General features: G+C 40.4%; 2 protein-coding genes across 2 annotated transcripts; one reads left to right on the top strand and one right to left on the bottom strand.

Moving 5' to 3' along the window:
- Positions 1-1,519: 1,519 nt before the first annotated feature.
- Positions 1,520-12,334, top strand: gnl2 (G protein nucleolar 2). The gene is made up of 16 exons (XM_080500304.1): positions 1,520-1,711; positions 2,601-2,685; positions 2,765-2,859; positions 3,571-3,710; positions 6,210-6,394; positions 6,509-6,575; positions 6,661-6,819; positions 6,906-7,019; positions 8,320-8,448; positions 9,332-9,436; positions 9,586-9,744; positions 10,465-10,572; positions 10,652-11,118; positions 11,449-11,531; positions 11,714-11,790; positions 11,926-12,334. Exons 1-16 carry the CDS (start codon positions 1,648-1,650, stop codon positions 12,067-12,069), a joined length of 2,181 nt encoding a protein of 726 aa, XP_080356430.1. The 5' UTR covers positions 1,520-1,647; the 3' UTR covers positions 12,070-12,334.
- A 140-nt stretch (positions 12,335-12,474) lies between these two features.
- dnali1 (dynein, axonemal, light intermediate chain 1) lies at positions 12,475-14,351 on the bottom strand (the record flags this gene model as incomplete). Its single annotated transcript, XM_080500507.1, has 6 exons — positions 12,475-12,507; positions 12,605-12,769; positions 13,065-13,243; positions 13,392-13,561; positions 13,785-13,921; positions 14,271-14,351. 6 exons carry the CDS (start codon positions 14,349-14,351, stop codon positions 12,475-12,477), a joined length of 765 nt encoding a protein of 254 aa, XP_080356633.1.
- Between the last annotated feature and the right edge of the window lie 496 nt (positions 14,352-14,847).

Genomic DNA, 14,847 nt, shown 5'->3' with positions numbered 1-14,847 from the left:
TACCTACATACATTGCTTTACATAAAAGCTAATTTGGGGGAAATCAGACTCATGGCGTCAGATGTCTATATCTAAAATCTTGATTTACCCATCCATCCGTCCATCCATCCGTCCGTCCGTCCATCCGTCCATCCATCCGTCCATCCATCCATCCATCCATCCATCCATTCCTCATATTGCTTTATCCAACTCAGCTGGAGCTGATCCTGACTATGCAATGGCAGGGTCCTTCTTGGACAGGCCACCTGTTCACCTGAGGGAAAACACAGAAGAACAGACACACACACTCACATTCACACCATCAAATGCATTCATCCCAGCTCATAAATGCATGGGTCCTTTATAACTTATTCTACTCAGTTTAAATGTCCAACAGCCATCTATGCTTCAAATACCTGGGTGTCCACATCAGCGAGGACCTCACCTGGACATTCAACACCACACAGGTGGTCAAGAGGGCCCAACAACGGCTGTACTTCCTGAGGAGGCTGAAGAAATTCGGCATGTCTCCCAGGATACTCAGGAACTTCTACAGCTGTGTGGTTGAGCGCACCTTAACCAGCTGCATCACAGCCTGGTACGGCAACACTACTGTCACGGACCGCAGTCGCCTGCAGAGAGTGGTTAAGATGGCCGAGAGGATCACCAGAACACCACTGCCCTCCCTGCAGAGCATCTACCAGCGCAGGGTCCACAGTAGAGCTGCCTCCGTATTAAAAGACCCCACCCATCCATAACACAGACTGTTCACGCTTCTGCCCTCAGGCCGGAGATACAGAAGCTTGAAACGCAAAACAAATGGACTCAAAAACTCTTTCTTCCCTATTGCCATCAGACTTCTGAACAGCTTCTGAACATGTTTACATTTAATCTGTACAATTGCACACAATGCACATCTCACTTTCTGACTAATATTTTGCACTGCTCTGTTATTTTATTTTATTTTATATTTTATTTTATTTTTATTCTATTTTCTTGTGTATATACTTATTTATTTATGTATGTCAGCACCAGGGTAGACAGCAAAGTAAGAATTTCATTACACTGTGAAACCTGGTTTTTACTGTTGAAATAAAACACCTTGAACCTTGAACCTTGAACCTTGAACCTATGTAATGAATGTCTGAAACCAGCATGGCACAGCAGGTTTACTCGTGTGGCACATTTTGTAGCACCCCCTTCTGGAGCATGGAAGCAGTGAAATATAGTTTGGGGTTTTTTTCTGGATTTCAATGTGACAGCTGGACATTCTATGGAATTTGTATGACGCAATTCTTCTTAGTTTGCAATTTACTGGGATTCATATGCGCGATTTTAAAAATATTATAGTGTATTTGTTATATTATTTTAACACTTTGTTCACAAAACAAAAACATATTTACATAATTTCCACAATAACTGACATAAAGCTTCAGATGTGCTGTTTTCTGTCGCCCCGCAGAGAAAGTGGAGCCTCTTATTGGCTCCTGTGGTTGTCACTCTTTGACGTCACATTTCACACTTCCTGTTTCACCAGGAGAGCACGTGTGAGGTGCTGGACTTCGAGCTGAAGGAGAAACCAACGCTCAAACTCCAGCTTTCACACACAGTTTCGTGTGTTCTCTTCTGTTTCTGTCCTCGAAAGGGTTTACCGATCAAGTGGTCAAAATGGTGAAGCCGCGGTTTAAGGGCAAAAGCTCCATAAACCCCTCTTCCTCCAGCAGCAACCCCGGTGAGCTAACTCCTCGTTAGCAGCAGTTTGTTTACAGCTAATGCTAACTGCTGCTAGCCGCTGCTGAGACTTGTTCCAGCTGTTTCAATTCAACCGGTTATGAAATAAAAACCGAGTCGGCACGATGTGTTAACATAAATCCCATTACTGTTTGTGTGATTTAACTAAATGTTTGCTCCAGGTTCTGTTATAACATGCTGCTTTGCTGCACTTGATCCTTTTACACGTTCAAATGTCTAGATTTACGACCACAATCAATACGTAGTGGAACTCTAGCCAGGTCTGTGATCAAATGATGTATTGATCTCGTTTGCTTGAAGTGAATGTCAGCAGTCCTCAGGTGTTCAGAGAGTTTGTTCCAAAGGTGAGGAGAGTTGGAATTGGAACTGCTTTACTTTGTTTACTTCACTTGGTAAACCTCTTCCTGAACACTTGAGAGTCTGGATGTTTAATATTCTACATGTACATTTGAGATCAAAAGCTTTATAGACCAGGAGTACATTCTGAAATTATCCTTTGATTTTATATATCTGAAGGACGCAAGCTGATTTTGTTATTGTCATAATGTGGTTGTGGTGGTGGTTGTATTATTTGCTGTTTTACTGTCAATAGTTTTTCAAACTTTATTGGCAGGTATAGGGTTGAGTCTTCAGACAAAAACAAGTAAAATGCTGCTGACAGTTGATTATTTAAGATTGTTTAAACATGTGGATAAATGAAAGTATTACAAGAAGTGGAGGGTAGAAGGATGAATATATTCTGATAAGACTAAAAAATAAAGCAACAAGACAATTGTTAAAGTTATACAATTGGAAGAGGTTTCAAGATGCGTTATCACTTTTGTTTTGGTGATGAATCATCAATGTCAACTCTTGTGTCTCTTTCACAGATCGAGTCAAAGGGGCTGGTGGGAGCAACATGAGGGACCGAGCCACAATCAACCGTCTGAATATGTACAGACAGAAGCAGAGATGGTAAATAAAATCAGAGCTGTTGTTACTTGTATATCTGTAAGTGTTGTATTGACGTTGAGGATGTTTTTTCTCTCCTCAGTAATAGCCTTGGAAAAGTCATCAAACCTCTTCAGTTTCAGTCAACAGTTGCACCAGGAACTGTGGCCAGAGTCGAACCTAATATCAAATGGTTTGGTAAGCATATGTCCCAACAATATGTTATATGGTATTGCAGTGTGTGCTACAGCAATGTTGATCATTTGGGAGGACGTCTTTTATCAAACCTTAAATTTAGTAAATTCCTGGTTTATTCCAATGGAAAGTTTCCAACTTTGAAAATTCTGAGTCTAGTGTTCACCAACATTATTTCACTGACTTTATTTAACTACTTGACACAAGATTTGCCAGCCAGAAACACAGCACCAGCATCTGAACACAAGCAAAATATAACATTTGTTTCAGCTTAAGATCACACCTTTAAAACTGGTAAAAAAAATTTCTCAAGCTCATGTTCAATGTGTGACTTGCTAGTGAATCATGCCTAATTAGACAAGTCTGAGGACTGTGTTGCTCTATATGTCTGCTTTCTGGGTTTCTTTTTAACTTTCTTGATATCATAAACTGTCTGGGCGTTTTAGTTATGAGAAGTGACGATGCCAAATCCTGTCAATGGTGATGATAGGTGCAAAAGTTTAAGTATTGACATTCTGTACTATGGCTTGTTGCGATAATGGTGTTTTGTGGGGGGGGAAAAGATTTAATGACCTGGAGTTGTGAAGGTTGTGGTTAGCGAATTAAAATTTGCCCGATGTAACTTGTCTCGGAAATTACAAAGAATTTTAGGAAAAGAGAGGCCATTTAAACCAATTCCCACCATTTTGACATTTGTGTCATTGTGTGTTGTAGCAAATACACGTGTGATCAAGCAGTCGTCCCTCCAGAAGTTCCAAGACGAGATGGGAGCCATACAGAAGGATCCGTATCGTGTTGTGATGAGACAAAGCAAACTTCCAATGTCCCTGTTGAATGATCGGGTCAAAGCCCATGTGAGTATGAACCAAACGGCTGCTTCTATTGGCTCTTTCTCGGTAGGGATTTTTTTTTGTGAATTAACACTTTCACAAATCTTGGCATCACTGCACTGGCATTTCGACATCTCAACATTTTTACGTGGCTCTGATGCAAATAAGTCCTTTTTCCTGTTTCCTTGGATTTTTGGGGGAGGGGTTGTTGTTTGTTAATCGTGTGACATGAAAATGAAAACAGATTTGAGTCCTCATTCAGCCTTGTCCTGCTGTGAAACTAAGGTCACTGGCATTGTGTTTAGCTTATGTGAAGATGCCTTCTGCAAAGTTATAAATTGACTCCAGAACCGGCGAGGCTGTAAAATAACAGCCTGATCTACCCGTCTTTCTTCATGTGCTGTACTCGCTCAACTGAGGCAGCTTAAGGTCAATAGATAGATTTATTGACTGGCCCCCCGAGCCATTTTTATTACAGTCGGCATGTTGTCGTTTGTGTCTTTGCCATTAACATCATATAGGTGTGTGTGTGTGTGTGTGTGTGTGTGTGTGTGTGTGTGTGTGTGTGTGTGTGTGTGTGTGTGTGTGTGTGTGTGTGTGTGTGTGTGTGTGTGTGTGTGTGTGTGTGTGTGTGTGTGTGTGTGTGTGTGTGTGTGTGTGTGTGTGTGTGTGTGTGTGTGTGTGTGTGTGTGTGTGTGCGATAGACATTTACTGATGGTTGGATTCAACATTCATGTTAATTGATTAGTGACATGCAGCACTGATTAATTCATTTAAGAATGTAGTGTATTATCAGTTATTATCCTAATAATTTATTAGTTTTGTCAGTTTGTTATTTAAGCAAAATGTCCAATTCCTGCTTTAAAATGTGTATTTGGACCGTAGGATGAGAACACGCCGGGTTTTGGAAAACTGCTTGACTTAAGCATAATCTACAGATTAATTGATGATGAAAGTAATTTGTTAGTTGCAGCTCTGTTCCAGAGGGATTACCTTCTTCAGAGGCAGATGAAGTAATTACGAGACTTTTGGTTTGGTGGGGGAAACATATCTTTTTTTTAAAAAAACCAGAGGCCCTGTCTGAAAAGTTTGGCAAGTGGTCAGAGCAGCCGACTGGAGGCTCGCAACAGCCTTGTTTCTGACAAAGCTTGTAACTTCCACCCTTCATTTCAACGTTGCAATAGCAGGACGGCTTGTGTTTTTAAGATCATTGGAAAATATAATCAGCACTGGCACAGCCTTCAATGTTTCACTGGCTTTGTCATTGCATATTTGAGGGTTCTGTTTTCTGTATACATTTGTTCTGTATTTCTGTCTTCAGCCTTCGGAAGGACTTTTTTTTTTCTTTTCTTTTTTTTTTTTTTAACTTAACGTTCCCTGTTCAGTGCACTTTGTGATCCCTTCCCTGTTAAGGTTTCTCTATAAATAACTTTCACTCTCTGTATCACTGCGACTGTGTCAAAAATTGGCTGTAACACCAAAAAACGTCTTTGTCGAGCATTTCTCTGGATGAAACATGACTGTGCAAGTCAAGTTTTCAGCAGTTCAGCTGTAACTCGTATATGTATTTTTCCAAGCATTTTGCTCCTACTGAAGAAGAACAGAGGCTGTTGAAACTACGTGATCTGATTGGTGATTTGAGGGACTGCTTCAGGGGTTTTTCCTCCACTTGGTGACGCTACCAGGACATTGTGGCGTGTGCAGTTTTAACCCCTAAGTTTTTACTCGGCAGATCTTTAAAATGCCATCAAAAGTGATTCATTGCAATTTTAAGACTTTTTTTTTTATCCCCCCCCAAGCATTGTCAGACAATTTAATCTGCAGAGCAACTCTAAGTATGTTTTTATGTTTTACAGAGCCTTTGTCAAGCTGTGCAGAAGTGATGTAGTCAGGCGGCAAATTGAATAATTATTCAATAATGCTTCACACGCAACAGACCAGAAGTTGGAGGCAAAAAAAACACAGAGTTTAAGGGAAAGTGACTAAAAACTGTTCAACTGCACTGCTTCTGAAAAACTGCTGTTACAAAATACAAATTGCATCAAGAGTAAATGGTATAATATTATAATCTCTTTGAAGGCAAAATCATTCAACTCTCGTTCAAATCTAATGATGACAACAAATAGTTGGGGTGTTTTTTGAGGGATGGGGTTAAACCAAAAAACAAACTTTGTTTAGCCTTTATTTACCCAGGTAAGTTATGAATAACATTTTCTTGAAGGAAAAGAAAAACACTAAACATCTGAGTATTTTTACGGCATTGTTTCAGACCTAGAACAAATACTTATTACACAATAATATAAAGCGAAACCTGCATCTATTTGTTTTTCTGCTCAACCATATTTTACCGGTATCAATTGTGTTCTTCGGGGCTCTAATATAAAGACAAAACCGTCCAGTGAACAAAAAAAATGTGGTCAAACTTTAATATAATATCTACTGGCATAATCTTGTAAGTTCTTGGAAAAATAAAATTTTCACAGCTCATACAAAGGTTTTTTTTTTGTTTTTTTTTTACGGCAGAATTCCAAGGTGCACATTCTGGACACAGAGGCTTTTGAAACCACATTTGGACCCAAAGCCCAAAGGAAGAGGCCCAGTCTCATGGTCGGGGATGTAAAGGGCCTGCTAGAAAAAGCCGAGGCCTCAGCCATGAGCTACAATGCTGACAAGGACAAAAACCTTGTAACTGAGGACACGGGGGTCCGGTAAGGGTCTCACTCAACTAATTACCAATATGAAAATCATCTTTTGCAAATCTGCTGGATTTTCATTTTTTTTTCTCTTTGGAGTAAAATTAAATTGCTTTTTAATGTCGACAGAGAGGAAGCACGAGAAGAGATTTTCAAAAAGGGTCAGTCCAAGAGGATCTGGGGAGAACTTTACAAGGTATCGTCTTCACAATTGAGTGCTCGTGTCGCTGCAGATCTTTTGCTGCGAGGTCGGTCTACATACCTCTCTCGCATTGTGACAGGTGATCGACTCGTCGGATGTCATCATCCAAGTGCTGGATGCCCGTGACCCCATAGGAACACGCTCCAAGAACATAGAGACCTACTTGAAGAAAGAGAAAGCCTGGAAGCATCTGATCTTTGTTCTAAACAAGTGTGACCTCATCCCCACCTGGGTCACAGTAAGTCTTGTTTCCCATTTGGCTGCGGGGGGGGTTTGGTGGTTTTGTCATAGTTTTGTTAATGTATGCTGCTGTCTTTGAACTAGAAACGCTGGGTGGCCGTTTTGTCCCAGGAATACCCGACTTTGGCTTTCCACGCCAGCCTCACCAACTCGTTTGGGAAAGGCTCGCTCATCCAGCTGCTCAGACAGTTTGGCAAGGTGAGCAGAAACTGGAACATCTTGGATTTGTTGTACTTATTTGCAAAAAGAAAAAAAGGGGGGGGGGTGGGGAGCATACCACGGCACCGATCGTAGTCTACTCAGAAATTGATAGTCGACATAGCTTTTTTGATTTGTAGATTAAGGCTTGAATACGTTGATATCTCTTTTGATTGCTCAGTGTTAATGCTATATGTAGGTTTTTTTAATGTAATTCTCCAAAATGGCAGCTTTATTGTATGAAGAGATTTTAAAAACGGAGCCATTTATTCACTGGTGTATTTATTTGATTGCATTATATCAGTTGATTTCCTCTTATAAATAATTTCCTTCTGCAGTTAATAAAGTATTCCCATTCTATTCATACTTTGTAAAATGCACATACAACAGTCCTTTAAAGATCTTATATGTAGCATTTTTCTATTTCTTAATATATAATTCCAAGAATTAATCAACCAATTAAGATCGTGATTTGAAGTCCTGCCACCATATGACCGATGTCAGCAAGTTTACTAGTCTATTTAACCTTGTGTTGCTAATTTTCACCACATGGTGGCGTAAGCACTAAATATGTGCACTGATTGATGTGTGCTAAACTGAGAAGCACGTGGCACGATCACCACATCTTCAACACAATCTACTTCCCCGGTTTCTAAAAAAGCTGGGACTCTGTGATTAACTGAGATAAAAAAACAGAAGGCGATGATAGACCATAAACAATGTTCACAGATATGAAATGTAGATGGAAACTTGTTCGTTTTGAGTTTGTTCTAGGTGACACATCTCAAAAACAGTTTGGATGAGGCAGCTAAAGGTTGCAGAAGTAATCATTACAAATGGTAAACAACTGCAGGTGCATTTTACAATTAAGTACGTTTATTGACAGCAGGTCAGTATATGTTTCATATATGTTCACGTGATGGGAATGAAAGGAAAATGAAAAAAAAACTGCCATGTTACAATTGAAAGTTAATGAATCTGCATTATAATCAAATTCAGAATGATCTAATAATTCCCTAGAATGTCTGATGTAGAGTTTTCTTTAAACTCCGAAGTTTAAAATGGCCTTAAATTGATCATGTTTTCGCTTTCTAGAATCTTTTAAATCTTTATGATAGTTAACATACAAATTCCTTTTCAGAGAGTTTTTCTGAGGGGGGGTGTTTGGAGTTGTGACAGATTTACTTGATTTATTGCTTATTGCAACAGAGACCCATATAATGGTTTGTCCTTGAACTGAGGGCAGATTGAGGCTTTTGTTTTAAATGCACCACTCATAACTTTTTTTTTCTTCTCTCAGCTCCACACCGACAAGAAACAGATAAGTGTGGGTTTCATTGGCTATCCAAACGTGGGCAAGAGCTCAGTCATCAACACTCTGCGGTCTAAGAAGGTCTGCAATGTGGCACCTCTGGCTGGAGAAACTAAGGTACTGTCAAAAAGCCTTTATTTAAAGGTAAAATGTTTGACTTGCATCGTAGTGTATGATTTATATGGCGGTGAATTGCTCTTTGACTGTGATGAGGTGCTGTGAGGTGAAAGAACTTGGTAATTGTCGATATCTGCAACAACAAAATGAATTGGCTATGTATGCTTCACTATATGACTAGAAATCTAAGTGCAGATTGGACCAAGAGAAAGAACAACAACATTTTTTATCTGTAATTTCCTCTCTCCTCGGCTGCTTATCCTCTTTGGAAACCAACACAGGCCTGAAACCTCCAGAGTCCATAGAAAGGTCAAGGGGAATGAAAGGAGAATACATCTTTAGCTTTCTGTGTTTGCCAAAGTTGTAAACTTGGACCACAACAGCAGTCTTTTTTTTTTTCCCCCACTTACCTATCCAATGAATCTGATGGGCTCACAGCCAACACTTCTTTATTTCTCACCTTGTCTTGGATTCGAACTGCTCATCCGACACTGGCAAATGCAACGCGAGCCTCATGATCTGCAGCACATTTTGACATTTTAGCATTGAGATGTGTTTGTTAGAATAGTACAGGTTCTCTAACGAACCACTTATTTGTTTCTGGATGCTTGAAATACTGTTCTTGTAGGTTTTCATGGAGGTTGAATACAGTCCGAATGCAAACATGAATACAATGTGCGGGAAAGACTGAGTTTAAACCTGATGGCGTATTGGTGCTGAGTTGTCTGTGTACCTCCCACCAGCTCGTTCTGTTGCATGGAGAGTCTAATTTGCTCCTGGATGTTTGTGTTGCCTGTCCATAGTGACGTCTGCCCTTTGCTGTGTTATGGTTTTTCAGTATTTGACCACACAAAGCACATTGTTTATTTGACTTTTCTCTCAGGTGTGGCAGTACATCACTCTGATGAGGCGCATCTTCCTCATTGACTGCCCCGGTGTTGTCTACCCTTCAGAGGACAGTGAAACTGATATTGTCTTGAAAGGAGTGGTGAGTCTCTTTCATTACCTGGCTGTTCAAGGTACCGTGATGCTCAATATCCGTTCAGGAGTCGGACGTTTACCACCTCGGCTTTCTCGCCGACTGGTTGCAGGCTATTATCACCACACTCCTTTCTTCCTCCTTTTTTTTCTTCAAAGGTTCAAGTGGAGAAGATCAAGAACCCCGAGGAACACATTGGGGCCGTCTTGGAGCGGGCCAAGCCAGAATACATTCAGAAGACATACCGTATCCCCACATGGACATCTGCCGAAGACTTTCTTGAAAAGCTGGCGTTTCGCACCGGGAAACTTCTGAAGGTTGCTCTTCCATTTTCTTGTTTAGACAGCCTCTTGTAGCTATCCTATATTTCTATTACCAATATAGCATTTTATCCCAAATACGTATTGCAAACTGCAACAGTTTATTGATTCTGTTTAAAAACTGTAATTTTTTTACTTTTTCATTAGTTTTTCCATGTTCTTTCAATTCAAACTGGCACGCCTAGAAATATGAAGAGAAAAAAACGGTTCGCAAAAATTATGAAATTTGAGAAATTTGAATTGATTGACAGATTTGATTTCATAACTGTGGTCACACTGCAGAATTCTGAAGCACAAAAACAGCAGCCTAAAACTGATGGTTCTGACATGCTCCTGGTAGGAACTTCAGGCAAATATGTGATCCAAAAGAGAAAACAAATGCAAATTAGGGCAAGAGAAAGAGAACTGTTGTTTGAAGAACAGACTTTAACGCTCATGGCCATTACCTTGAGCTACATCAAATCAAATTGTTATTGCATGTTGACATAATATAATAACAAAACAGCCTTAATTTGTCCTGCCCCCCCCACCCCCTCCCCCCCAAAAAAATATCTGCAGCATCAATTTTAACAGGGACGTATCAAAAAAAACATTTAATTCACTCGAAGTGCTCAATACTGGCAATCTGTTTTTTGCTACTTTATGTAGAATTTTTCCCAACAGCTTTCATTCAAACAGGGCTTCTGTTAAATATTTGAAATTCTGGATCTTTTACAGGGTGGTGAACCAGATCTTCCCACAGTCTCCAAAATGGTGTTGAACGATTGGCAGAGAGGACGCATCCCATTCTTTGTGAAACCCCCTGGACCTGAAGGAGATCTGGAGGTATGAAAAGAAAGAGATGGCGTTGTTATTTCTGAAGCAACCTGCGCACGTCTGTTTTCATCAGTGTATGTTCCTCTAGGAGGAGAAGCCTCTGCCAGTCAAAGGGCCGTCTGAGGTAGAAGAGAATGTACAGGAGGAACAGCAAGACAATCCAGACGCCACCTCTGAGCAACAGCAGGACAGACAGAAAGAGCAAGTCCAGAAGATTCTGGCTAACGTTCGCCAGAACTTTGGCAAGATCAATGTGGCACCCGAGTTCAGCGAGGAAGACTTGGTTCCAGTGGAGATGCCTGACCTGGATATGCCAGACTTTTCCGGCTCCGATGGCGAGGAAGGCAGCGAGGCAGACGAGGTCAAAGAGGAAGACGAGACCAGTGGCGAACCAGCCAATGAGGAGACGGAGGTCCCCGAGTGCAGTACCTCTCAGTCTGAGAAGGCAACCGGCAAAAAGAGTTCAAAGGAGGTGATCCGAGAGCTGGATGAGAAGATTGCAAAGTACAAGCAGTTCCTGGACCGAGCCAAATCCAAGCGCTTCTCCGCAATCCGGTCAGTGTGCAGTTTCCCAATCCTCACTTTCCATGTTTTCTTCTTGTATTGTGCTTATGATGCCACGCATGATGGGTGACCCCTTGACCACTGACGGCCATCAGTCATATTTTGGCGGTGTGTTTCATAGCTTTCATGTGTCACTTTGTTCTCTAAACTGGATCTCTTCCAGTTTAATTTCAGCCCACACACTGAAAAAAAACAAAGTCAAATACCGACTGCATAGTTACTCTACGCATAATTTCATTACTTTTATTTTCAGCAGGATCCAGCAGCAGTAAACATTGCGTTATGTTGAATAACAATTTACTCTGTCATTTCTTTGCGCAGGATACCAAAGGCACTTTCTGACAAAGCGTTCACAGACATGAAGACTAAACAAGCAGCGACAACAAAGGAAGCGCAGAACAAAGGTTGTCAACGCTTCTGTCATTAATCTCAGTAGTAATGATTCAAAATTTCCAGTTAATCAGAACATAAAACACAGATTGTGGTTCTGTCGTATTTACAAATGTGGATTTAGTGTTTATATTTTTGTGTCTAGACAAAGTTGATCAGGTAATGACATGTGATGTGTTAATTCTTGTGAATTCAGCCGTAAACCAGCGGGGCAAGAAAAGGAAAGCTGAGGATGTGGAGCGAACCCAATCACAAAAACTGACGTCCAAACAGGTATGTAATGTTTGTTCTCCCTGACATCAAACACACCAGTCTCCACACAAAATAAATGTCTGTTTCTCATTGATGCACCAAAGATTTGTCAGAAAGAGGCTTGACGACCAATTCCTCCTTTCTCCATCTCCACAGAGAAGAGCAGTGGATCGTGCTCAGAAGACAAAGAAAGTTGGTGTGCGTTATTACGACACCCACAATGTCAAAAACAAGAACAAGAACAAAAAGGTTCCAACAGCAGCCAAAGACGGTCAGAGGGTCAAAAGATCCAAACACTGAAATGCAGGCTTAAACACAGTCACACAAGATATTTAATAAATCCGTTTTATTGATACTGCGACAAGTTGGAAGAAGGTGTGAAGCTGACTGGTGAAAAGTCTGTCTGAAAAGGACTTCATTTTGTATCTGGCCTTTTAACAATGTTCTTTTCACTGCAGCCCACAACTGTTTGAATGACTTTTCATTCATCAACTACAAGTGAACAGTTCTCTTGATGTTCAAGAGAAAATCTACGGTAATTGTTTGAAGTATACTTGTCATGCATTGCTGTAATAAAAACGTATTGGAAAAACAGTCTGCTCGTATTCATGTGTTGCTGAGAAAGAAGGCAGAGTCCCTCCTTTATTAACATCGGTTACTCAAAACAGGGCCACTGGATTCTTGTTCTTTTTTTTCTCCCTTGAGTTACTTTGATGCGATTATCAGTTCGACCTGGGCCTGAAAAAAAGCAAGACAATTTAACACTTTAGATGGACAACATTTATGACTGCTGTTTGAAAGAAATATATAATTTTGGTTCGTGATTTGAAAATACCTTAAGCTGTTCGTTGGTTCTTTTCAGGAGATGAATCGCCTCAATGTGCTTCCTTTCTTCCAGCAGGCGCTTTTCAGCTTCTCTCTTCTCAATAATTTCACATTTAGCTTTCTGTTCATTCAGCTGCTTCTTTAGGTCATCTACCTCATTTTCAAGGTTTTCAACCTGGGAATATGATTGAGAATTGAAAAAGGCTTGAGGTTGTTTCTGAACCCAAGTCAATTCTGTTAGAATGTGTTTTGTAGTCATTGTGAAGTAGAGATTTGGTGCTCTCTATTGAGCAGAAAGTGGAATTACATTTTAATGACGTTTCTATGGCTGATGCATATAAAAAAAAAAAAAAAAGAAACCTATCTTGCAGTATTACAATATCTAAACAAGTCAAATGTTTTTGAAACCTTTTAGTTTCAGTGACTGATGAAGCTTAATTGTTTGAATGTCTAACCCTTATAAAACTTACTCTTTCTTCTGTGTAAATGTTGCCCTTCTCACTCTGCAGAGCTTTTCTTATGCCAAAAGCCACACTGCTTTCATACAGCGCTTGGTCGGCAGCGAGGGTCATTTGAATTTCATTTCTGACCCGCAGCAGCAGCAGGCCCCTCTCAGCACAGTTGATAGTGACCTGTCTGATGAGTTCATCTGAAAGGTGAATAAAATTATTCTTGGTTGGGGGGGGGGGGTTGATTTTTTTTTTTTTTGGAAGCTTGATTTAATCCATGACTTTTGGTTAAGTAACATCATGCATGTTTATTATGTGAATATCTGTATTGAAACGACGGGGACTTACCGAAACACTGGGAGTAGAGCTCCCGGCGGATGGGGCAGATGCCTGTTATTCTCGCCTGCCTCTGCTGGATCTTTGTGTCAAGTAGTTCCTCCAGGTTTATAACATCCACTCTTGTGCAAGGTGCACTGGACACATGCTGCATCCAGTGCTGATTCTCCTTTGTCCATTCCCTGTAAATGTACAATATTTATAGTAAGATTAATGCTTTAATCATCTCCTTTGGAAATTACTTCAGCACAATCGGGTAACCCATAGTTGACCGAATCACATTGGGAGCTCCCGATGTCAAAGACTTGTCAGCAGTGGGGATTTGAACCTCTGAAGGCCACTTGTCAACCAAATGGTGTGATTAGGTGTGAACTTTCTAAACTGCACATGCTGGAAGATTCTAACCTGGGTGGAAGGATGACATCCAGGATCTCCTGACATTGCTGCCTGGTGGCTTCCGCGGAAGGAGACTTTGGTTTGGGAGGAGGTGGAATGGGTCCTGAGTCAACCAGTTGTTGAGGGCTCACTCTCAAAGGTCGTGCCTGAATTGGGAAAAATACCCCCCAGTTCTTCAGTATAATGCACACTTAGGATGTGACTTGTGAGGAAACCTATGGTTGGAATGTGTCCAACAAGTGAATGACTGACTTTTCAAAAGGTGGTTTATTTCACGAGAATTTGATTCTCTGGCTGACCGGTTCTGGCCCACAGGCCGTAACTTTGAAACCCCTGTCACTGAACAATTGAACTATATCCTGTTAATCATGAATTTAAACAACAGACGTTTTACAGATTGCCCCCAATTATCAATCTTTCATACTTTAAACAATACAGTCTCTCATTTAATGCTCTTATGTCAACTGGTTAAACGTTAAGCTCTTGTGAACTTACCCTGGCTGATTTTGGATCGGTACTCTGGCTGATCAAAACTGGATTTCCGTATTTCAGGAGTGAATCTGCAGGTGGAATCATCGTATGTTTTGGTGGAAGATTTAAGAAACAAAAATAATAAAACAAACAAAAAAGTATACAAAGAAGTTTCTTAGTTTCGTTAAAGGCTTACAAAACAATAACACCGCTGCCGACAAAAACTGTGCTCTGTTTATGTTGTCATGACAACAGAGTCCATGCGTTTCATTTTATTCACTCCGACTCTAATTACCGTTTGTTTAAGCACAGCACATTAAAAAAAATTCTGTGAAACGTCTATGTTACTTATTCTTCATTAAAGAAAAAACAAGAATTTTTTGCTCTTCCACATCGATTTAATTCATACACACACACACACACACACACACGCGCGCGGAACAAGTAATTGAGAAATAAAACATTCAAAAATGTAACAATGTACGTTCTCGTCAACCACGTTACCTTTACTGTTTTATTGTTTGTTTGCGTTTTTTTTTTTTTTTTACAACAAACGTTGTGTAATACCAACGGTCGCAAACATCAACATAATATCCACTGA

This window comes from Blennius ocellaris (assembly GCF_963422515.1).
Source record: "Blennius ocellaris genome assembly, chromosome: 8".
In the NCBI taxonomy this organism is placed as follows: domain Eukaryota; kingdom Metazoa; phylum Chordata; class Actinopteri; order Blenniiformes; family Blenniidae; genus Blennius; species Blennius ocellaris.
This window is presented reverse-complemented; position numbering and strand designations above follow the sequence as displayed.